The 25,505-nt window shown below is 39.8% G+C and overlaps 3 protein-coding genes across 8 annotated transcripts in view; 2 read left to right on the top strand and 1 right to left on the bottom strand.

Moving 5' to 3' along the window:
- Positions 1–10,361, top strand: part of LOC120754476 (signal recognition particle subunit SRP54) — a 35,548-nt gene extending 25,187 nt beyond the window's left edge. The window contains exons 3-5 of one of the 2 annotated variants that reach the window (XM_040068113.2): positions 5,181–5,247; positions 6,975–7,072; positions 7,903–10,361. In XM_040068113.2, coding sequence (XP_039924047.1) covers positions 5,181–5,247; positions 6,975–7,072; positions 7,903–8,115 — 378 coding nt within the window. In that variant the 3' untranslated portion in view covers positions 8,116–10,361. The remainder of the gene's footprint in view (positions 1–5,180; positions 5,248–6,974; positions 7,073–7,902) is intronic. The other variant, XM_058421154.1, reaches the window with a different exon arrangement.
- Positions 10,362–10,892: 531 nt separating this feature from the next.
- Positions 10,893–24,790, bottom strand: PPP2R3C (protein phosphatase 2 regulatory subunit B''gamma). 2 transcript variants are annotated; one of them, XM_040068110.2, is made up of 13 exons: positions 24,714–24,790; positions 23,891–24,018; positions 22,264–22,368; positions 21,574–21,686; positions 20,683–20,780; positions 18,268–18,338; positions 17,402–17,534; positions 16,266–16,321; positions 16,118–16,193; positions 15,385–15,521; positions 13,677–13,814; positions 12,021–12,080; positions 10,893–11,325 (listed from the first exon to the last, which is right to left on the bottom strand). In XM_040068110.2, the coding sequence occupies exons 1-13, from the start codon at positions 24,760–24,762 to the stop codon at positions 11,137–11,139; spliced, it is 1,353 nt and encodes a 450-aa protein (XP_039924044.1). In that variant the 5' UTR covers positions 24,763–24,790; the 3' UTR covers positions 10,893–11,136. The 2 variants fall into 2 exon arrangements, with proteins under 2 accessions (XP_039924044.1, XP_039924046.1); XM_040068112.2 differs by lacking the exon at positions 24,714–24,790 and adding an exon at positions 24,220–24,380.
- A 164-nt stretch (positions 24,791–24,954) lies between these two features.
- Positions 24,955–25,505, top strand: part of PRORP (protein only RNase P catalytic subunit) — a 41,301-nt gene continuing 40,750 nt past the window's right edge. For 2 of the 4 annotated variants that reach the window (XM_040068440.1, XM_058421177.1), the window contains exon 1: positions 24,955–25,036. The gene's annotated coding sequence lies outside the window, so the exon portion shown is untranslated. Of the gene's footprint in view, positions 25,037–25,423; positions 25,442–25,505 lie in introns of those variants that run through there. The other 2 variants (XM_040068439.1, XM_040068438.1) reach the window with 2 other exon arrangements.

The raw sequence follows: 25,505 nt of genomic DNA, 5'->3' as shown, positions 1-25,505 counted from the left end.
AGGAAGATGTTAAGCTGCCTTGCTGGGTACTAGGGTGTTTTTTTCCTCCTTAAGGATCTTCTCAAGTAAATGCAAGAACTGTGAAACTTACTGACTATTATGGTAATGTTCAGGTATCTTCAGAGTGAGGTCTGTTCCCCACTAGGCAGTCATGTCAGATATCTATGGATATCTGAGAGATTTTTGTTCCCAATCATAATGATCAGGGAACAAAATATGTGTAATTTTTTGTGCTGTTTCCTGACAATAGAAGAGTTCCATGGTGATGCAGTGACGGAAGGCTCACAAGCCTTGGTGTAGGTGTTGTGATGGTAGAGACGTGCATGCTGCTGTGCAAATGGACACTTAACTAAAGAGCCCTAAAGTGTGCACAACAGCCAGGAATGCTGCATGATTGTTCTCCTTCTTTCCTAACACAGATTTCTTTTCTGAATACCAAAAAGTATATTGTATGGTGGAGTTAAGATTGCGTTATTCTCCTTTTATAGTTTATTAAATACTTAATTTTGAATACACTTTTTAATAAAAGGACCCCCCCAAACCAGAGTAGTTTATTGTGGAGTAGTTTATTGCTTGCCTTATTATGTGTTGCTTTTTACATCGGACAGAATGAACTTGATTAGAGCAGCGGTTGCCATTAAGTGAGGTTTACTTTATCTCCTGCATGGTTTGTGTATCCCAGCTGAGCCAGACAATTGAAGAAATGTTAGTCCAAGCTGAGCTTTGAAGTTTTAGCCAACAGCTGCTTTTAAAATGGTTTTTTTTTGTAGGATTTCTATAAAAGCAATTAAATAGTCTGTTTGCTGAGACCAGCATGTCTAAAACTTGTTATCTCAGTTGGGATACAAAAAAAGTACGTTGCAAGTAATAGCTGTTTCTGGACCAGTTTATTTTTAGCAAAAGCACATTTAATATTTTGAATAGAAACTTTCCGTCATGAAATTTCAAAGCTCTGCTGGTATTAGCATCCTGGCAGCTTTTGAATGAGTTCAAGGGAAACAAATATTTTTGTTGTAAAGAAATGTCTTCAATAAGTACCTTGGTTTAATTGTGTTTTAGAGCTAAGCACGCAATGTCAATGTGTTTCTTACTAAGCAAAGTAGTATGTATATATCCTGGTAATACCATAACCATAACACTTGGTGTGGTGGATTCCTATTACTCTTAAGAAAATGAATTCTCAAAAAGAGCTGGGTTTTGAATTTTCTTTGAAACAACTTCCAGTGCTTCTATAGGTCAGCACTCAGTTCATTAACATTGTAGGACTGGGGTGTCCATTCTATTGAGTATTGTATTTTTAATCCAGAACACAGGATATTCTTTTTTAGATTATAGCATTCAGTATTACCTGAATGTTCTCACACTGAAAATCAAATGCTTTAATAGCATAAATATATTTTCAATTCTTTTGTCCTAAAATATAGGTTTTTGCATGCTATATGTATATTTTCTTTTGGTTTTGTCCACCAAAACTTTATTTTGTATCAATTAACAAGATAATCCTTCTGTTTATCCCTGGAGGGACACTTGGTGTAAACTCTTCGCTGCCTTCACCTATTAAATGAGTAGGCAGAAGGTGGAGTGTAAGTCCTCACAGAGGAACTGTGAGCAACATGACTGTTGGTGTGATAACTTTAGAATCCATCCCAAAAGGACACCTGCAACAAAGAGAGATTTAAGATTGAAACACAGCCTTGCAGGAAGGTAATCCTGATATCCTGTAGTTAGTTAAAAGGGCCTTAACTTCAAATGGCAAAAATTCCTCACTTGAGGACCATCCAACTCTGATTTTCTTTTAAGAATTTGAGGATGAAGGAGAAAAATAGTCACTGACCAAGTAATAAGTACTCATAATGTGGTAGAAGCTCTTGATGGAGGAGGGTATGTGTGTTCCTCATCTTGTTTTCACTGGCTTGTAGATGCCACAGTTTTACATGGTCTTACACAGAAGAACCTCTTATAGCATTGAACAGTCATTGATTAAGCTAATTTAAAATTTATCTTGGGCACAATAATCAATGAAAAAGTATTTGGTGATGTATATTAATTATTAAATACAGGATTTTGTTTTTCCTAAATCAGGAAATTATTATTTTTCTCATTTTGCCAATTTCTCTGACAAAAAGAAAGCCTACATACCTTGGAAAATTTAATTGTTATTAGGGCTGAAATCTGCCAAAACTGAATACATATGTGAGTGTTTGGGAACATGGTGCACTCGGAAATTCAAGGGAACATGTGTCCTCCCTTTGGCAGCCCCATAGTAGGAAGCAAAATCTTGTTCTGCTATTTAACCAGAGGCCCCTTGGTTTTATCAATGATTTAATCCATTATATTCATTCCTATTTAAATTAAAATTATACATTAAGATTTTTTGTAATTTAAAAATCAGTTGTCAAAACGATTGTGTTTTCCATTTTAACAACAAAATAAACTTAGGATACCTGAATAATATAATTAAACATTGTAGAAACATCTGCTAAAGAGACTGATTGCAGAAGAAATACAATAAACAGTGTATGTGTTTCATACTGTCCCCTGTTACCTATAAAGAAATACAATATTGCTACATCCTTGAGTTGACTAAAGACTGAAGATTAAGGCTTCTCTGGCTGGCCAAAGGAGGCTGACATACGGTATCTGGGTACGTGGTTCTGCAGGCCTGTAGGACCTGACTTGGGTCCTGCAGTTTCCAGCTCATTGTATTAAAGCTGCCTCACAGACAAGGATTAATGTAATTAATTTGTGCTGAGCCACTGCTTAACAGCCCAGTTCATGTCACTCAAACAGGTGCAGTTTCCCCAGTACCAGTTCTTGCCTCACATCTGCCATCTGTTTTTCCATCTCTGGGTGCTCTGGCACCCAAATTTACGCTGAAGAGGTAAAAGGGGTGGCAAAAGCAGGTGATTCCTTGGAGGTGTTCCCTTGTTCCGGGTTGTTCCTGGTGGTTTACTCTCCAAACCATCTTCTTTCTCCTGTTGATGTCCTGTGAAGTAGCCCCTCTCATGATTTTATATTGCCCTTGGAGACACTGGGAAGAAAGTTCCTATTTTAATTGAGGAGTCTGGCAAAGCCCTGCTCGTCAGAGATGAGGAAATGTCTGGTTGGGCTTTGTCAGAAAGCAGAGGTTCCCACAAAGCTGAACTTAGAAGTGCTTCCGATGTACCAAACTGATTTTTAGCTGTGGTGGGGGAAGAGTAGAAATAGAACCTGTGTGTCTGCCGAGCCTCAGCTGTTACCCAGTTTGTGTTACCGCAAACTTGTTAAAACGTTCTGGGTCTGAGTTATTTCTGTCACGTTGAAGTTCAGCTTGTCTTTTTCACTCTGAAATACTATGGGGGCTCTTGTAGCTTCTTTCTTACAGCACACAGCAGGCCCTTTTTTGTCCGGTGCCCTGCATGAAAGCTTTTTAACCCTGTCACCTCATCATGAAGGACTGCACAGAGCCCTGTCAGTGCCATTATTTGCACCTGTGGCAACAAGCTTTTCCAGCACTTTTTTTGACTTCTTCAACTGGACAAACTCGTTAGCCTGTCTGCCAGCTGAGCACATAATCAATAAGCTGGAGGTGCTTTTGTACGAGCAGGATAGCAGCTGGTTTTGCTTACACTTTTACCTTGGCAGGACATTTTCCATATCCACTGCCAAAAATATATAGCATCTGGCTTTTTGTCAGCCTGCCCAACTTGAGTTTCTGGCTTGACAGACAATTTCTTGCTGCACTGATTTGCAGAGACTATGCTTGGAAAGCACCAAAGTCTAGTAGCTTGTGTACATGCATACTGAGGCTGTACCAGGTAGTTTCTGTAGCTATATTATTTACAATAATAATTGGTTGTTCCTGTACAGATAGCTGTTAAATAAGATCATAGAAAAAGGTTACTACCACTCAGTTCTTAGCAGCAAGCAATAAATGTAGCTGAGTAGAGCTAATGTGTTTAACTTAATAAAAACTGACACTTTTAATTGTTACTTTCCAGAAGAAAACTACTTCTAGAGAGATCTTTTCTAGGGGGAAATGTGTATCAAAGATCTCACCTGAACACAATAGCCTGTTAAATATAAGTATGTTTGAGTTCACTATGAAAGTTGAATTTGCCTTTTCACAAAAGGGAAAACCTACAATGTTTTTCCCCCATTAGCTTGGAATCTGCTTTTTCCCTTTTCCTTTTTATTACATGGTTTTGTTTGTTTTTTAAACAGATACAGTCTCTTCCCTTGATGAAAAGCATACCCTGTGCACGCCCATTATTTTATAATTAATTCTAAATCTTTAATTTACGATGGATATATCTGTATATCAGCTTGTGTGGAGGTTGCAGTATTTTTGCTGTAGCTGTGAATACACCCCGGTCATGCAAAGAACAATTCCTTTTCCTTGTCTTCCTGGCCAGCCCTTCCTAAAGAGTCCGTATCCCTCCACAGCAGCACTCAGTCCATTCACCGCATCTCCGGGATCCTGACGAGATCCTACCCCTGCAGCTGCACACGGATCTCCAATTCCTCATGTTTATGTCCCATGTTGTGTGCCCTGGGGTGCAGGCTCCTCAGAGAAACCTCCTCACACACATGCAGACGCTTGAGGTGACCCCAGCTGAGCCCTGTTTTATTCATGTTGCGCTCCTCGTGGTTCACTTCATCACTTTGCTTGGCAGCCTCTCCCTCGCTCCCTCAGAGCTGTGGTAACTCTTCCCCGCCCTCAGGGCTCCTGGTTTTGTTTGTCAGGTGTAATTTCAAGGGAAACTTCCTATTTGATTGTAAATGTTTTAAAGCAGCCTCTTCCTCAGAGGTTTGAAGGTTTGGTTTGATTTTAAACAGTGTTTTGCAGTTCACTCATTATTGTAGTGAGGGCCTACTTTGTTGCCTCACTTCTCCTCTTGATCTGATGGAATTCAGAACGTTGTGGAAAGCTTTTTCTAGTCAGGGATCGAGTTGGCTGCTTGTCATTTCCCAAGTCTGGAAGAGGGAAACAAAAAGCAGTGAAAGAAATTTTCCCAGAGGTAAACCATGGTTATATTTATATCTTATGGTGATACTTTGCTTCCCTTGTTTGGTCTACATTTTTTTTAAAGCAGAACCACTGCAGATCTTTCTTCTCAAGCCGTTTTGAGGTTTTTCACGTGTTGTTTTGTGCCATGACCGTACAGCTGTACATACTCATACTACTCTTGTTCCTGCAGACAACACTCACATGGGGACCCTACTTGTGGTTTCACATGCTGCGAGTTGCCACATCAACCTTATCAGGTACTGCTTTATTTAATTCTTGGGCAAACCACAAAAGGAATATTGAAAGTCACAAAGTCATGTTGGCACACTGTAAATCATCTTTAGGTTCTACTTGGTTTTTCAGAAGCATGAATTGAGCTGTATTTAGTCTGTGGAGACATACTCTCCTGCCTTAGGCACTTAAAATTTTTTTTTTTTTACTTTCAGTGAACAACTCTTGCATGGAAGAATGGATGGAAAATATTCTTTTGATGAACGCTTTTCACTTTTCCCCCTTTTTCTTCATATGTAGATAGATTGATATTGGCAAGGGAATATATCAGTTTTGTATTAGATTTTGTATGGAACCATTTCGTGTGATGTTACCTGAAAAGAATGCTGGCTGGTGTGACCAAACTGACAATTTTTCTGAAGACAACTAGAAAGTATTCCCAATAATACATCTAGTTGTGTGCTGTACAACGAACTTCTGAGGTTACAGAATGAACAGAACTATTGTCAAGGGTCTTAAACTCACTGCACAGACATTTATTTGACTCGTGGACCTCTTAAAATTTTGTCAAGTTTTAAAAACGCTTGTCATAGTCTGTTCTTTCCAAGGTGTAAATTATCTTCACTGGGTTTTTTTACACAACTATTATGGAGTTTCTGTCACTGTACACATAATTTTGAATATTTTAAAATTTTTTGGCAGTCTGTTGTATTAGTTAACCTATCCTTATTTTTAGAAACACTTTTTCTCTAATGTACAGTGTAATTGTATTCCTTGACGCATCTGTTCTTCATATGCAAGGGTAGATATTGCTTTCCTTTTTTTTTTAGAAGTCCTTTATGAATTTCAAGATCAGTCCTTTCTTCTTTGCACTTCAGTTTTGGCTCTTACATCTGTAATTTGAACTGGTCTTTTGCACAGCGCTCAGGATGCCAGGATATCTGTAGAATTAGTTACTGTGAATGTTCATTGAAGCAGTCAATGACTGACTTCTAACTTTTTTTCCCCTGAAGATGACTAACTCATTTGCATCATTGGGCAGACTTACTAAGTGCAGAATATTTGACTTCTCGCTTGCCTTTACTCAACCAGTGTTATCTGTAGCCATCACCATGGTAAAGAAACTGACAGACACAAGCTTATCCCTGTTCCATACTTTTGACTGTGCCTTACCTGTTTTAGCAAAGTAGCACTGAGTGTAGCCTACAGCTTGAAAATTGAGACAGCTGAAACATATGTTATTAATCCATTAGTATGCAGCACAGAACATGTTTTAAACTGACTTGAAGTATGCTTAATATCAATAAATACTGTCTAGTTTGCTAGTGCCACTAGACTGAACTGCCAGTACAGTTGGTACCCATGTACTTTAGTACATGGTACAATTTCAGTTAAATTTAATTTTCAGTTAAAGTTCAGCTCAAGGCTTACCCTTTAACAGATTCTTAGCAAAACAAACTCCTATCCAAAGCTGAAACTAGCAGAATTCAAACACTACCACCATATATATTTTCACTGAATTTCATATTCTTCTCCTTTTGTTCATTCTTTATCCTAAAGAACAATTATTAGTGTATTCAGCTAATAACTACCTATGAGGAGATTAACCTCACAGATTTTTGTTTTATTTTGTGGGTGAAGTAGGACTACATAAAACCATTCAAGAAAGATGGGGATAGTTTTTTAATAAAACTGCACTTAAGAATTTTCTTCTACACACTAATCCTATGTAAACCTCTCTTTATTTTTTCAGTGTGTGATTTCCTGGGGGAAAAGATTGCATCTGTTCTGGGAATAAGCACACCAAAATACCAATATGCCATTGATGAGTATTACAGAATGAAGAGAGAGGTATGTGTGTGAGCTAGGGTTCTTGCACTCCTTTTCTCCCAACTTGTCTTCCCTGGTATTCTAAAAAATAAAATTTGTATTCTAGCATTAAAATGAAGCTTTAGACCCTCAATTTCAGCTTGTCTCCAGTTTTCACTTGATGCATGATTAGCGCTTTCTTATCCACCAGCCTTCTCTCTCCAGCTCATCGGTCTTAGAAATGGGTGGGTCCTGACCTCTGCTCTGTTTCTCTTGTACAATGCATTTTCAAGCCAACACTGTGAGAAAGTTGGATGGACAGTTGCTGAGCACTGTAAAGAGGTGGCTGCTAGCAGTACTTTCCAACTCTAAAGCTTGTTCAACAGTGTCAAGGGTAAATTGAACAAGAGGTTACCATTTGTTCCAAAGCATAATGGGACAATACTGATAGGTAGTCAGTGCTTTAGGCAAAAAAAACTTAACCCTTAATAATCTTCATTTAGAAGACATGGAAAACATATTTAAAGCTTCATCACTTTTCTTGTTGTTTTAATTGAGAGCTGGAAAAGCTTTCGAGGAGGTAGACCTATCACTTTTCCTATTAACTAAAACCGCTTATCTAGATAGGTGTCTTTTTTTTCTGTTTGTTTAATGCCGTTTAATCCTTCACTTTCGGTGGTTTTTTTTTTCCCCCATAATGGGAGTTCTGGAATGTACCTCATCTTATGATCAACTAGTGACTGTTTTCTAGTGGAACAAATGTCTTTAGCTTGTAATAGCAACTGGTTTGCTCTTATGGAAAGATTTCAAGTTAAGCTAAGTAAGTGGTAAATACTAAATAGTAGCCTATGAATCTGCCTCTCTCTTTCTAGGAGGAAGAGGAGGAACAGGAAAACAGGATGTCAGAAGAAGCTGAAAGAAAGCATCAGGAACAGCAGAACAAGTCACAAGCTGAAGCTCCTGTCCAGACAGACCAGCCTGGTGCAACAGCATGCTCTTCATTTGTGAACGTAAACTTTGAAAATGAGGAAAATTGCCCGCCCACTGCGGAAAATAAACAGGACGTAGTTCCTGTCCCTCCTTAAGTGTAAAGCTCTGTATAATGTAGGAAATAAGAACTGTCAGATGTCACAATCTGCCTATAAACAGGAAAAATAAGATTATGTTTGTTCCATGAAATACAGCTCCTAGCTTCTTATTGATCAGGACAGGGCTAGGCAATGTCTGTTCAGTCTGTGTGCCTAATAAAGGCTGAGGCGTTCTGCCAAATTGGCACTTCAGTTAAAATGAAAATTGCACTACAAACATTTGGTCTAAAATGGAATGTGTGAGCTAATTTTTGTGTAAAGCAAGTAGAAATGCCTTTTCTTTGAATTGCTGTGTCTCTAACACCTGTGGATTGCAGAGGCAGTGCTGTTTCCTACTTCTAAAAACGTGATTTGCACATTGTTTGCAACTCGGCTCTCTATAAATAAATAGGAATTAATATCCTGTAACTCAAAAGTAATTACACTAGAGTTGTATTCCCCCTATTTATTGCCACTTGTATGCATGTATTTTTTTATGTTGTTAACACAAGAGAAAAAATGTTAGATTTAATGTTAATTAGATTAAAGGGTCCATTGACTTTTTTTTCTTTTTTTTTTTTTAAGTAAAAAACCCCCTAACTTTCCAGGAGGCTATAAACATCTTAAAAACTTACTAACAAGTATCAGCACTCTTTGAGGCTAAGAGTGCTCAGCTGCTCCATTCAGTGCTGTAGGAAGATTCAGAACTAACATCAGTGTAGGATGTTCTCACTCCAAGCCCAAGAATTAAGAGACCCATGTGCTTGAATGCATGCTCTCAGTGGTCCTGGGAAAGAAACTAAAGTCTTAGATATTAAATGCATTGGACACTCTATGTAGTACCAGTCTAGAGCTATAAACTTTTTTGGACATCGATTACCCAAGTTTGTGTACTGGAGTAACCTAAACAAACTGTGTGTTGAATGTTAAATAGCTAGTAAGGGATCTGCCACTGCAGATGGCTTTCATACTGTTAGCACAGAATACATAACTAGAAACAACAAAACCAAACATATGACTCCTTCCTTCTCTTAAATAAATATAATGTGTTGTGATACTGCACTTGCAACAAGAAATTTTTATTTTTGTCTAAATGAAGTGCAGCCAGTTCCACATCTAATAGTAGTTAAGGTTATTTTACTGCAATGACTGCTGTACCTGTAGCTTCTAAAAGGTGAATAGTTTACTTTGCAACAATCAGATGACATTGCCCCAGTCATTTGCTGTGGACAACTGTTGTAGGTAAAGTAGCAGAGAACCTGCACTAGTTACCACGTAGAACATTACTTGTGTCCTTGAGATTTCTAAAAAAAAAAAATTAAAAATAGTCCTTAGTGAAATTGGGTTGTTGGGTATCATGACGTGTCCCTGGCCTTGCTCCCACTGCCAACTAAGGAGCCTGATGTAACACCACAGGCCAGGTAACTTGGCTCTTAGTTTATGGAATTAATTACATATTTCAGATAACCCTCTGCCTGAACTAATGCCCTGTACAGCACAAACTCTTCTTCTCATCTGTCTGTAGCTCTCCAGCACTACAGAAAATCTAAGGAGGAGGATTCAATCATCAGCTCTAGTCCATCTGTTTTAATACTGCATTCTTTGCCTTTTCTGAATTGTAAGACAGAGGATGCTGATCACAGTGTAAAATCATTCTTTAGCCCTGAACATCTGCAAGGGAGAGCTTGATTCAACACCTGGGGAATACACAGAAAACCAGCTTGTTAGGAGCTCTTACAGCATCAAAGAAAGAAACCCTCAGATAGCTTGAGTTAATACCTTGACAGCTGAAGGATACTTTTTCTTCCAATAAATTAATGTCAGTTGTTTTATTTTACCTCCTTTCCCTAGTATTTGTTGCATAACAAATGCTCTCACTGCCTTCTTTGTATAAAATACTGTATTACTCACTGTGCCTTAACTTAACCCTTCATTTTGCAAACTGTATGAAAGTGGCTACTTTCATATTGGTTTAACTTTTCTGTAAATGCATTAATTGGTTATTTTATATTTAATATAATTTTTGAACTGGAAGTTGGCTATGGATTTTCTTTTAAAACTGTGTGGTCTTTAAAACTTTATGCCTGTACACAGGTCCATGTGCCTGTTCACTGTTTTCATCTTTACTAAATCACAAATCCCGGTTGAATGTTCAGGCACCAGAATTCAAAATATCATTTTACCCTAACCCCTTATCCTTAGACTCTCATGTAGTACTCTGTGTTCAGCACTACCTCAAATAATAAATAACACAGAACTGCGAACACTTCTGGCCTGGAGCCATTGTAATTCTGTCTGAAAACTGAAGCATTTCTTTGGCTTTCTTAAGGATTAAGAGAATTTCAGCTTTAACTACTGCTATAGCTCATTTGTACAATTAAGATAGATTACATAAAATACTTGCACAAGAGGGTGACTTGGTGAAAGCCTCTGTACAGGTGTTTGGAATAGTTTTAAGCTAGTGCAGTTTTATTTCTGTTAATGAATTAGATCTTAAAATTAGGTAACTATCCAGTTCAATAATTTACTTATCCTTCCTTTTACACACTGAAAGCTGGTCGTGCGTAGAAGAAAAAGGCCTAAATTCTTCTTACTGAAAACTTTGGCCTTCACAACAGAATGCTTAACAGTGCTGTCATTAGAGGAAGCCATGCAGAATGGAGTGGGAAGCTTGGCATGGCTGAGTGGATACAGGCCAGTGCTGAAGATACCAAGAACCACATTCTTACTTTCAGGGTAAATTCACACTTAGAATAAGTAATTTAAATAAGAATAGTGCTTGGTACACATGAAAAAAAACTCCAAAAATATTTATTAAAAAAAAGGTAATTTTTGCCTCTTAAACAACACTTGCTTTTTTGGTGTCAGAAATTAGTTCTGTGATTCGTGTATGTGTTTTATATCACATGTGGGGGCAAAGGAGGAAGGGAGAGAAGTAAAATGGAAGAGGAATTGATTCAGATAATGAAAGTGTCCAGCTTCCAACAGCTGGCCCATCAGATTGAGATCTCTGTGCATACAGTCTGCTCCCATTCGAAGTCACGTATCATCAACATCAGCAGTGTTGTCATTATCGCTTGCCACAAGGACCTCTCTGTTCTCGTATGTCCAGAACCCATTCAGATCAATTAGAATGCTGGTAACAGTGTCTCCTTGACTGCTATTGATCAAGTCTTGAAGGGAGATTTTGTAAGGGTCCTTAGGCTTCACCATATCAAAGATTTCATCCTATGAAAGACAAGTCAAAATTGGGAGAAAAGCCCCCACATATTAATGAGCAGAATAATGGCTATTTCACACCATATACAGAATGATCTTTGGAAAACTAGTGCCACCCACACCGATTTACAAAAAGCAGCTGTTAAGCCCCAAAGCATTTAAAATACAAAGCACAGTGACTGGATACAGTTCAGAGCAGTGTTCTTTAGCTCCCACACCTCAAGGAAGAATTTGCTTTTCTGGAGAGGCTTCAGCCTCCAAGTGGCAAAATGAAACTCAGTTCATTTGTATGAGCTGAATTTTGTGGAAGCTCTTTTTTTTTTAAGTACTAAAACTGCTAAATAGACAGTAAGCAGTAATCAGTTTTATAGGCTGTTTAAGCCACCAGTCTGCTCCCATCCCTCCAAGGAATGATCCCCAGAACTGTAAAATGGACTTAGCAAGTTACCTTCAAGTGTAAGAAACAGCAACATTAATTAACAGGTAATTTTTCTATTACTAAGGAAACTACTAGAACATAGCAGTTATTTTACAGAGCAACTGCTGACTAGAAAGGCATTTTCAAACCTATAAGGACAAGTCAGCTTACTTCTACTACTCTCCAAGTAAATAATACAGCAACCTAGAAATTATGACATAACATAATTAAATTTTGAAATGCTTATTCAAAGACTTTACACAGTTCTCCGTTTGGTAAAGCTAACCTTGACATCCTGAAAAGAAACTGGTTCTTGTCCATGGATTTTCATTTGTTCCTGAATAGCCTAGAAAAAGAGAAGTTAGGAATGGCTAGTGCAATACAATGCTGACACTGTATGAAAGTTAAATGCTTCTGCATCTTAAGCTGTATTGCCCTCTAACGAAGCATTCATGGTAGAGCTTGCAATCATTTTTCTTCCACACATGTGGCAGGGGTGAGTTAAGGCATTATCAATGATATATATCTCTAGGTTCACAGTTCTTAATTAGTATGATATGAATCTCACTTTCTTTTTGATCAGCATATGAGTAATTCACATATTATCCCTCAACACTCAAAACTGAAGATATTAATACACTCGAACCATAAAGTTACATTTCTGACACAGTATGAAATATAGGCTAGGGAAAGAGAGAAGGAAAATGACCAATCAGCAGAAAGACTAATCAATTATTTTAATGTGGTACTATTTAAACATCTGCATCACCAAATCTGCAAGTAACAGCTATGAACAAAACTGTTTTACTAGCACAAGCTGCACAGCCTTATCAGCACAGTCTCTGTAGGTGCAGACCTATTCACACCTAATGCTAGCAGAAAAGCAATCATTCAGAGTCAAGAGGAACTGTTCCGATTTCAAGGAAAACTTAGAATGTCCCAAGTCCAAAAGGAAACTTGTCACAATACAGAAATAAGGTGTCTAAGATCACGCCTTGAGCAGGCCTGAATGTTTTACTGACTCAATGAATACGTACCTTGTTCCTCATCCCTTAAGCATACAGCTAAGTACAATGACATTATTTATTTCCATAGTTATAATACAAAGATCCATATCACAAAATTTGGAGTGTCGTCCCTGTGTCTGAATAGATACTACTGAGGGAATCCTGTACATGAATAAAGCATCAAGCTCATAACTCAGCTGAAACTGTCCACAGCAAAAATACTATTTTACTGCACAGCACGTCCCAAGATCTTACCAAGGTATCTATGAGAAAAACAAGACAAAACAACAAAACACCTGCTCCCTTTCCAAACCAGAATCACCACTAGTCAGAAGAAAAAAACCTCAAAACAACAAACCCCATCACACACAAACCACAGTTTGGAAGATTTTACAATCTTAATTTTAGGAGCAATTAAAAAAAGTAAGTTTGGAAGCAACAGGTACAAATGCAGACTATGGAAAATGCAAGAAGCTTCTTGCAAGCATAGCACTGAAGGAAAAATCCCACAGCTGTATAGACCTATCAATAAATTTCATTATCTTCATTTCTTTTAGTGAATTTTAGGATTACAGTTGAAATTAAAACCATGGGCAGTAATCAATTAGAACCATCAGAAAAGATTTTAATAGGTCTTCATCATGCAATTTTAGGACAATTTTAAATTAAAAAAAAAAAATCAATAGAAAATATTTTTCCTACTCAAAATCAAAACAGTTAATTTCAACTGCAGATAGACTACAGAAAATACCTTCTGAAATCTTTCCAATTTTTGTCTTAAAGGAAAAAAAAAAAATAATCTTCTTAGAAGTTGTCACTAGCCTGCCCGTGGCTATCGGTAATTTAAAGTGATTTCCTGCAGATCTGCATGCAGAAGCACATAGGCTATAACACTATAAACACAGAAAATGGCCTACTTGTATAAAGAGACTTACCCTAAAGAAATAATTAAGGGAAAAGACATTCAGGTGTCCTTTGTTCTCTATATCAAGCAGTTTGAAAATATATTGCAGAGCTGCAGGCTCCTTTCTGTTTTCTAATGCAAGCACAAAGTCCAGGTAGGTTTTATAGTCCTAGAAGTAGATACAATCATGTTTATTATAGTCTTCTTTCTAAATTGATTTTGCAAGCAGGAACTCTATAATTGACAGCTATTTCATTGTAGGGGATCAGTTTATTTTCTGAAAAAGCCAACATGAAATAGAAAATGGCTGCTACCACTAATGTGCACAGAAAAGTTACCTTTTAATGACTGCTGATAATGGGAAATCCTGCCATTTTAGAGACAAAATAGCATTCCAAGCATAAATCCAAATGAAACATGCCATATATATGCTTTTAAACAATGTTTAATATATCTTTAAACTGCTGAACATACCCAACTAGTGAAGAAAAAACATATAAAATATTTTCATAATCGTAAATTAAATGTCTAGTGGCAGTAAGCCTCCTGTAACCAAGTAATGAACTATATGGCCAATTAAGTGTATAATCCTTAGACCAGAGTCAGTGGTTTCGCAAATTACGTGCTAGAAGCATTGGCTGATATTCCAAATTAAGTATCACACTTTTCTTTTTCATTAGTACGGATTCTTGGTTTCCCAATCAAGATACAGTTGTGACAAGGACAGAAATCCTACAGCTGTGTGTGTGTAATTACTCTGTTTACCTGTAACACCAGAGAGTTATGCTGTCATTCAGAGGGAGCTTGACAGCCTGGAAAAATGGGCTAACAGGAACCTCAGGTTCAACAGAGGGATGCAAAATCCTGCATCTGGGGAGGAATAACCCCACGTACCTGTACAGCTGGGGGCTGACTTGGCTGACAGGCCCTTGCAGCAAAGGCTTTGGTGGCAAGCTGAGGAAGGTGATCCTTTACACAGCACTGCTTACGCTACATCCAGGCACTGAGTCCTGCTCTGGTCTTCCCCACACCCCAAGAGAGGTGAACCTACTGTTGGGAGTCCAGAACAGGACAACTAAGAGGATCCCTCATGACCTCAATGATTATGTGAGTCTGAAAAAAACACCTGCTCAGGTGGCAGAATGCTGTATAGTGAATTTGTAACACCACTTTACACTCCAGTCATCTGAATGCAGACAAGAATTGTGGCTGAACATTAAGTAAAGCCACAGAAAATACAGATATAAGGTGTTACTCTAAATTAGTTAGACTTCTCATTTTTCACATCTATGGAAAGCTTACAATGAAAAATACAGTTGTCTTCATGAAGAAGTTAACAACTTAGCTAACTTGCATTAATCTCAAGTGTGTCGCTTGTCTTTGGTTCTCTTTAAAGCATGACATGTATCTAGAAAGTATTGCTGTATCTACAGAGTTTTTCAACATGCACTTTTGTAATTCAATCTACAAGTGGCCTTATCCTAGGCTGTCTGGATTCTCTATCACCTCTGCTTTTTCAAACAAGCAACTTTCTTTTAGGCCACACTGCAATCACCCTGCTCTTAAGAAAATTAACCTTCTAATATGTCATGGTCATCTGTGTGCACAATGATAAACAGAAGTTACTTTACCTCAAGCTACTCTTTGTTTTAAATATGCTTTGTTTTAAAGATTAGACATTTCTCAACTCAATAAGCCAAAGATGTTATGCTGTGGACAAAGAGGAAATATGTAATTACCATTTCACCATCGTAAGTTAAACATTCCTGAAAGACACGATCCAAAAATATGTTGGTCAGCGTCCCTGTTCCATATCGGGACAGCTCTTCTTTGCTGAGCATGCCATTGTGATCTTTATCAAGGTTTAAGTACTGACCTAAGAAGGCGATAAAAAAGCAAACCATAATATACCTCTATCAGAAAATAACTGTTTCAACAGAAAAAAAGTAATTTAAATGCTAAATTTGCTAATTTCCATAATAAAATTAGCGCAGTTAAGTGAGAATTTACTAGATCCACAGTAATATTCATAAAGCATCAGAAATAAGCACAGAACATGGAGGGAAAGGAAGAGGGGTTCCCATAATGAGGTGTTAGCAGTTCTATTCTAAGTTAATAGCTGTGGATACTGAGAGAGGAGCAGAAGGCTAAGAGCATATTATTTTATACAAATATGCTGTAAGCATTAAAAAAGAGCTAAAGATGATGCAAAGGCATGAATAGAACTAGAAGAGGTTACAGAGGAATCCTGTAGCTTGTGCAACAAGGTGACAGATAATAAAACAATAAAGAACAACAGTGGAGAACCAAAATTATAAAGAAACTCAGGAAGATAAATTGAAAGGGTTGATACAGGATTTGAAAAGACAAGTTAGCACGAGGGTTTAACATGACAAAAGCAGAGGAAAAATAGCAGTAGTAATATAACTAAGTCATACAAGAGGAAAAGTGTTGACATATAAAGGAACCTACCATAAACTCTTAATGCAGAAGGAGCAGAAAACCAATTTGTTTCCTGACTTTCTTTAGAAAGTTCTTCATCCCTTAACTAAGTGAAACATAAAGTTAGAATTTAGAAAGAGTAAATTAAAATACAAGAGTATATCGTAGAGACCTTTACCTCCAGTAAATCATCCAGGAAGCTGCAAGCTAAAATATCCTGTATCTTTATCTTCCCTGCAACAAGAAAGGAAAATACATTTTAACAGCAGCTCAGTCAACATATCCATTTGACTATTCTCATTTAGGTGGGTCTTCTTACGAAAAAAGTATGTGGAGCAGAAAAAGATGCCTTTTTAAGAAACAAAAGCTAAACAAAACCCATATCAAACATCAAGAATAATGCTCTAATTTCAGAGAAAAAATAAAATACCTTTTAAAATGACTGGACAAAACTAGCCTGATATTGGCAGGAGATATCCTGAAGCCTTAAATGCCAGAAAACTAAATTTAAATAAATGTGAGTGTTCAACATCAACTCAAATGTTAAAGAAAAATGCAAAGAAAGCATGCTTAAAACATTTGATGAAATAATATTCTCCTAAGTGACATGACAGTCTTACATCTTCAAAACTGCAGCTGTGACACAGGTAAGGCAGCAGAATGCACTTCTGCTGGTGCAGCTCTGACTGGTGCACAGACACTGTGCTAACAGCTGTGCAAAATAATGGCTCTTACTTCCCACCCACCCTCTCCAAATGTTTGTAATTACCTGTCAGGCTGCTGCCCACAAAATCCCGACCTTTAAAAGGGGCACAGCGGGACCTTGAAAACACATCCAGTTTGTGACTTAAATCAAGAGCCTAGGAGGGAGCTACACTTGTTACAAGCATTATCAGACCTAACTGCAGACCTTTTCTAGTGGGTCTGCATGGCGCACACAGATTCAATCACAGGAAAAGCACGTCACTCTAACCATTCCTGAGCTTTACATATATTCTGACAAGTAGTTGTCTTGTTGGTAGCTGTGTTTTCTATGCACCCTAAACACTTACAAAATTAGCTACTGCTAATGGCTCATTATGATGAAACAAGATCTTATCTGTCAGTTTCTATGAGATAACTCTACAGTACCTCAACTGATAGGTATCTCACAGAAATTCATTAGCTGTAAAACTAGATTACTAGACCCACAATAAAGAGTCATGGTCTTCAGTGGAGATTAATCTTCAATGCTGAACAAAAGCCTACCAGGACAATTGTACATTGCTTTGAAAACACAAAGTAACTTCAGCAGAAACATTTTAAGAGATGTACCTGTTCTGAGAGGATCCAGAAAGAAAAAGAACTTTCTAACTGCTGTGCAGACATAGAAGGAGTAAAAAGATTTTTCTAAGCCATCCAGTTGTGGCAAAGTAGGGATAAGTTCCAAAATATAGTTTTCTAAATCCTGCAGAATTAAGAAAGAAAACAAGAGTTAAACATTACTGTTGTTCTATGTTTGCTATATTCCTCCCTGGCTTTCAAGTGTATTTTGTTAAAAATACAGTCCTGCAACAATGCAGAAAAGAGCATGAAAGCAGGTTTAAAAAAAAAAAAAAAAAGCTTGTGTCTTTGTGCAAGAAATCCCACATCATATATATGTACATGTGATTCTAGGGCTGAAACAATCTATTAATAAAGCAGAATTCAACAAAGTACATAATATTGATATGTAAATATAAATGCTTTCAACTGCACCTTTTTCAAATATCAGGAGCGTAACTCCTGATTGGATTATCTCATTGCTGAATATTCTTCAGTAAGTCTTTTTTCTTTAAATTGAGTGGTAATTGGGACATTTTTATTTATTTTATATTACCTCCTTTTAGAACAGGAGAATAATTCACTGATGAATAATTTATAATTTTTATAATACCCTAATAAATCTAGTAAAGCACTAATGACATGAAATCTTTGTAGATACAACCCTTTTTTCAGAAAATTACCCCTATTTATTTAAAAGGCTAGCACCACTCTCACCACCACATCTCCAGAATACATGAACTGCAATTTATCCAAACAAATGTGCCCACCCCAAATCTATGGTGTGACATAAGCTTTTACAAGACTAGAAAAAAATTTGGGATCTTTCTGATGCTCTGTCATTTAATTAAAGAGAGACATTAAGTCAATTTACTTACTGATTCTCTGAGGTAGCCTTGTCCTGCCACATCATATAAACTGAGACCTATTCTTGTCTGATGAAGCCATACTGTGAAACAGAAAACAGAATTACAATGCAAGAAACCTATGGGGCTTTTGAGTTCTTGCCAAAATTTGTAGAGGTTCCAAGGCACAGTGGGACTTCAAGTGCCTCTTCCCATTTTTCTAAGCTTTAAGCAAAACCATGTTATGTACTACTTAGAAAACATTGTTTCAGTCTCTAAATTTCTAAGAGTCACTCCCAATGTACTATAACCACACACTTCATAAATACATACTATTTATAATATAAATATACGCCATTGCCATGACTGCCTTTCACTAGATGTGAAAAATGGCTGAGCAGACATCACATTTTATTTGGTGTATCATAGAATGGCTAGGATTAGAAGCAACTTTAAAGATCACCTAGTTCCAACCTCCCCCCACCACAGACAGGGATATCACTCACTAAGTCAGATTGCTTAAAGCCCCATCCAACCTGGCCCTGAACACTTCCAGGGTTGGTGCATCCACAACTTCTCTGGACAATCTGTCCCAGTGTCTCACCACCCTCTGAGTAAAGTACTTATTCCTAGCATCTACTCTAAATGTCTCCTCCTTTAATGTAAAACTGTTTCCCCTTGTCCTATCACTGTCTGCTTGGGTAAGAAGTCACTCTCTCTCCATTTTATACACTCTCTTTAAGTACTGCATGTCCACAACGAGGGCTCTCCTAAAGCCCTCTTCTCCAGCCTGGACAGCCCAAACTCCCTCAGCCTGTGGTCACAGGAGAGGCTCGCACCTCTCCTGTGCTCACTCCAGGTGGGGTCTCAAGAGTCTCAGAGCAGAGGGGAAGAATCATCTCCCTTGACCTGCTGGCCATGCTTCTTTTGATGCAGCCCAGGCTTTCCAGGCTGCGAGTGCACACAGCTGGTTCTATGGAATCATATGGATTTGTTCCCTCTCACTGACTTAGAAACGTGTAGCAGTGCATTTTTACTGCATTAAACAACTGCACAATGTCAAATACAGATAGATTGCTACACCCCCTTGTATAGCACCAGACACTGCAGCTACAGCCAAAGGTCAGGCCCTCACTTCTGAGTTACAAGATGAGAACTGGAATCACACAAGCATCTATCTTTATAATGAGAAGGCACATTAACCGGACAACCTACAGGACAATGTGCTTGAGGCCACTGTTAAAGCTGTAACAGTGATGGAGTATAGATTAGATTAATAAAAACTATTATTCACATACTCAGCATTAAACTTAACTCCCATTTTCTGAAGAAACAGTTCAAAAGCTCCTCTTACGCAAAATGAGCTGTCCTTTATAACATTCACTCTTCAAGGTAAGTGGGCTAAGCATCACTCAGATGGCAGACATTATAGAGTGAGGCTGTTTCATTGTTGTCTTAAGTTTAAAGGTAAACACATCACACATGAAGTGATTTGGTGGTAGCAGCTTTTTTTTTTTTAAATTATTATTTTCTTTGTTTGCTTAGAGAAAAGGCATCATCCGAAATACACGACTCAGCTTCTGGGTAAAACAAAGCTCTGAAAGCACCTCTGCTGTGTCCATCTAGGTGGGCCTTTTTGAAATGCATACAATTCTAATGGACTTTGCCACAAGTCTCCTATCCTGCAGCTTTTGAGTTTGTTGTTGAAAATAAGCCAATTGCTCATTTCTTGCATATTGTGCAAACCTGCATATCATGCTTCCTGCTCAACACGTTTCTCATCCCTTGCACCACAAGATTTTCAGTTAAGCAGGCTGCGCTTAACTGAAGCTCACAGAAAGGTGCTGTTCTCCCCTCCTGAAGGCTTTAGAAGATCTAAGAACACAGTAGCAAGAGCAAAAGACAATGAGACAGTCTTCCTTTCTGCTAGCCAGCCTAGTGTTTTTAAACAACAACTAATATATACTTCTTTAAAAAGCACATTTTTCAGCCCATGTGACTATTTATAATAAAAAATAGCTGCAAATATGGTAAATGACAAGCACAGAAACATACTGAGATATTTGACAAACAGTTAGAAAACAGACAACACCACTGTGTAGAATGACAAACAGCAAACAAAGCTATTTCCCCGAGCATGGTGGTTAAGATCACACCTGCCATGGAACTGTATTGTTTTACACTTCACAGTATTGCTTGAATAAAGGAAATCAGAATGACAATATATATAACAAACAGATCAAGCGTATCTGTGGCTGGGGAGATGCCTGAGGTATGATGGGCTCTCACCTTCTAGTAACAAGAAAAAAAATCCCAAGCCTCAAGAAAAACAGCATTTGCAGGTAAGGGCAGATCTCACCGCTGTTGAAAGGAATATCAAGTAACCAATAGAGCTGAAAATAGCCTTAAAATGAAACAACTTCTAACACAGAAGAAGTGTCCACTAACCTTTTCGCATGACGTAATTGAAAAACTGCATGATAGATATCCTCCCATAAGGATCATTATGGAGCAATTTAGCAAAGATCTTTGCTGTAAAGAATTGCCTGTAAAAGATAAGCACAAAGCTACTTCTGTGCATCTAATTACACTGCATTGACAGATCCATTTACAGTGTTTGAAATTTACAGATCCTGTAAAATAATGTTTTAACACAGAATTGTTAATATGATACATTACACTCACCAAGCGGAATGCTACCAAGTAACAACAGTAAATTCAATAAAAAGCAGCTGTCTTTTCTGCTCATGAGACTCCAGTGATGTAGAACATTTGAGAGCTTTTATTCAAATTCTCTTTAGGACAGTATGTGTGGTAGCTTCCAATTTTCCACAACAATATGCACATAAAAGAAACTGCCAGTACTGACAAATAATTTGCTTCTGCCCAAAGCTCAATCACAAAGCTACATGCACAATATCCATCTTCAACAGGAGCATAAAGGAGGACCATTCACTCACTCCATGCTGCGCACATCTGGTAGGAAATTCTGCATCAGAAGACATCAGGGAAGGCTGGGCAATATCACTGGAGACATGACTTCTAGTTCATTTACATAATGTGCTGTCTGCTGAGCACTAACATCTAAAAATGTTCATGCTGATAAGAATTTCTTTTTCAAAAGGATGCACTACCATTCTTTTAGGCACCTCTATCACAAGTCACCCCAGAGACACAGAGTACACCTTTGCAAGGATGTAAAGTAACCAGCTCATCAGTAACTACATGGATGTGATTTTTTCTCACCATTAAACTGTTCCCATCTATTTAAGCAACTGGAAGTTACAGTAGCACTTCGGTTATGTCAAAATTAGCACACAGAAGCGAAGAAAGCCTTACTTGCATTTTGGTCCAGCCTTTTCACCAACTTTCAAGAAGTTCTCATAATTAATCATTGCTTCTTCCCCAATCACTGGTGATGTCTGATGTTTGTCCAGTAGAAACCACAGATTCTTAAAAGGTATTTATATTTGGTTAAGAAGATATCTCTTTAGAGATGTCAATGTGCTTAAGATACAGCGTTTAAGAAACTCAACAAAACTGTGGGCTTGATGCAAGGTTCTCTCAGTTAATCAGGATACATGGTCAGTTCAGCCAGAAAAGTGTGTGGTACTTCCATTCCCTTACATGCTACTAAACACATGCACACTCTCCCTCCCTCACTAGCATTTCTAGGGCCACACCCCTTTTGTCTTTGCAGTGCAGTAAAATCAACCATCTTAGGAGTCTCTCTCAGTGATACATAAACAGATATCATCATCTGGGCCCATGAGGGAAATCATTGCCACATGCTGGAAAACCAGAAGCCATCAATTTAGTCCTCAAATATATCATAATGAGGAAGCTTCACACTGGCATTACCAGCCCAAGGCTAGGCAGCATTTCAGCTTTACCAAATACTGCGTGCCCAAATACAAAGCATCTTACCACAAGATTCTGTGGGCAGACAGGAGATCATCAAACTCTGACAGGAGACAATCTAAATCCATTCAGAAGCCATTACAAGACATACAGAAATTATTTTCCTACCTGCAGCTCTTCATTATCCAACAGTTCTCTACTTTTTCTTTGCAGAAAGACAGCTCTAGATTCTTCTCTTAATTTCTGAAGCAAGATTTCATCTTCAGCTGGCAGCTGGAAATGTTGTGGCATTTTAATTTTCTGCACAGTACCATTCCAAAACTACACATGCAGCAAGTACTCTTAGGTAGTCTTGAGTCACATGCTCTGACCGAAGTTGTTTACTTGACAGAAAATAGCCAGTCTACCAAACCTGTTTCTGCTACAAGGGATATCACTTGCACACTGTCTCAAACGATTTCAATGATGAAGCACTAACTTAAAGCAGGACATCTTTAACAGGACAGCGAGAGAAGTACCTCATACCTGATAATCCATCACATAAGCACTTTCCCATGGTCTCTAAATATAAGGGCTCACACATAAAAGACATTTACTGCTGTGTTCTACTTGGGAGAAGCAGCACATTCTATTTTGTGGTATGTCTGACTCTCCAAAGCATGAATGTCTACTGGACTTGTTTTGGCCAACAAATAAGATGAAAGAACACCTAGTGTGAAAGTTCTGCCAATATTTACATGCCAAACAGTAAGGCATCACTGGAACTTAGAGAGTTGTACATGTATCCATCAAGTGAAACATAGGTACAGGAGAACTTGGCAGAAACATGAGACCATAAGGAATATGTGATCATGAGAGGTTTGACAGCAGCTGAGTGGTCAAGTTGACCAGTGCCTGCAATACTGTCCTGGTTTGGGACAAATTTGGGAGAAAACTCCTGTATAGGATCTCTCTAAGGAGGCCCCGGTGGGCTGCAGGTGCAGCCCCTAGTGCTCCCCTGGGTTTTCAGTCTAGAGCAGGTTTAAACAGTTTCAAGAAAAAGGAAAAAAAAACAGTCCAGGGAAATTCTCTGCCTTAGCTAGCTGAAACTAACTAAAAGCAAAGAAAAAAAAATCTCTGTCTTGCAGTCTCTCCAAGCCTCTGCCGGACACGCTGTCCGCAGAAGAATGTGGAGGAGTCAGGTAGTTTTCTTAAAACAAACTCCGCGCTTCTCCTTACTTTTAGAACCAGTCTTAAAGGCACAGGACTCAATATACAGCACAAACAGAATAGACGATTGGGGATACAGGCATCATAAAGTTACCCTAGGACAAATACCAAGATGTAGACATGTGCTGCCATGTCAGTCTGATTCATCTCACAACTAGGCTGCTGGACCAAGCATTTCTGATGGAAGATGCAAGCAACAGATCCGTCTCTAGCCCGCAAGACCAATGACCCACCATGCTCACAAGGCAGCATCCCATCATGTCTGAACAGGAACCAGGAGAAGTGTAACACTGGTATATCAAAATTCAGTTAGAACATTAAGTGCCTCTGAAAGAGAACTTCCTACCTTTACCAAGCAGCCCAATTAGCAAAACATTTCACGTACTCTGATAAGATTCTTAGCAATTATTTAAAACAGCTAAAATTCACAACTGTACAAAACAAAAAATTAGACTAAGCAATTCACATCACTCAGATTTTAATCTAGTCTATCTTCTGAAGCTGCAGGACCCTTATGAGTGAGCATAACTTTTTTAATAACACAGAATAACCTCTTGTGAGAAGTTTATCTGGATACTTCACTTACCCTATAGTAAAATCGTGGTATGTTTACATATGATATATTGTCACTTTTTTTCCCTCCTTTCCATTCCATGTAATATTTTGTGAACAATTCCATTTCTTCATCCTTTAGCTCTTGTTCACTCTTTTTGGCTGATTGACACAAAAAAGAACATTCACGCTGTACTCCAAATAGAGTTCTAACGTAATAAGGGGCTTGAAAAAGAGTTAATACTGAGGCTTATCCTGCTGTGCTGTTTAGTAACACAAATGTTAAATGAGGAAATGAGCGGAGCACAGACCAATCACATAAATTACGTAAGACTATGTCCCGTGAGTATTTTGAGTACGTACGCAGCACCTCTTTCAATGACTGCACACGCCCGATTCACTGCAAGAATGCAGTCGCCGCAGCTACATGAGGATGCCCGACAGAGCGGCAGCGCTGCTGCTTCCTCGGCAGCACCGTCTGAGACGCTGCGAGGTGCGAGCCGCAGCCTCTCGTCGCCCTTCCGCGCCGGGTCGGGGCCGTGCCTGCGCACCCGCGCCAGCGCCGGCCGCGCTCCGCCGCCAGCACGCCGCTGCCAGCCGCGGCTGCCGCGGGGGCGTGTGCCGGGCGGCGCAGCCCTCACGGTTCCCCGCCGCTCCCGCTCTCTGAGCCCTGAACGACGGGAGTTTTGTTTCTCCGCGGGGCGACTCCGGGACCCGCCCGGCCCCCGCCGCAGCCCGGACACGGCGAACTACGGGAGAGGCCGACGCTCGGCCCGCCGGCCGTGCCCCCCACCCGCCGGTGACTGCGGGCACCCCGGGGCGCTCCCCGCGCCCGCTCCCGATCCCGGGGCACTCACGCGCGCGGCGCGCGGCCAGGCGGGCCCGGAGCCTCCGTTCCCAGTCCATCGGCACGCGCCCGGCGCCGACGGCCTCCCGCGCATGCGCGCTGCCCCGCGCGACGCGCCCCTGCCCTTCGGAGCTTCTTGCCCGCACACGACATGGCGGAGCAGCCCCCTCCCTCCTAACGGGGCGCGGAGATCGCTATCGCCCCGCCCGGTGAGACGCGATTGGCTCCACGCGAGGGCGCGGGCCCGCCGCGCGCTTCCGGGCCAATGGGAAGCTGGCCTGTCCGGCCGTGGGGCACGCGCCTGCCGCGCATGGCCGCCGCGCGCAGCGCCAGGTGGGCACCTCGCGGTGGGATGGCGGAGAGAGGGCATGAGGCAGAGAGGGCATGAGGCAGAGAGGGCATGAGGGAGAGAGGGCATGAGGGAGAGAGGGCATGAGGCAGAGAGGGTATGAGGGAGAGAGGGCATGAGGGAGAGAGGGCATGAGGCAGAGAGGGCATGAGGCAGAGAGGGTATGAGGGAGAGAGGGCATGAGGCAGAGAGGGTGTGAGGCAGAGAGGGTGTGAGGCAGAGAGGGTATGAGGCAGAGAGGGCATGAGGCAGAGAGGGCATGAGGGAGCGACTTTCCCAAAAGCTGGGGGTTCTGCGGTACGGCCGAACCGCATCCACGGGGCACCGAGTGAGGGACGCGGGACCTTGCGCGGTCTCCCCGTGAGGCGGACCAGCCTGCGGACCTCCCGGTATCTACCTGTATAATCTAACAGGTCCCTGGGATTTCAGTGTAATTGCCGCCCGCGGTGTTGC

Source organism: Hirundo rustica, chromosome 6 (genome assembly GCF_015227805.2).
Source record: "Hirundo rustica isolate bHirRus1 chromosome 6, bHirRus1.pri.v3, whole genome shotgun sequence".
Lineage (NCBI taxonomy): Eukaryota > Metazoa > Chordata > Aves > Passeriformes > Hirundinidae > Hirundo > Hirundo rustica.
Note: the sequence above shows the minus strand (reverse complement) of the source record. Positions and strands in the feature narration are given on the sequence as shown.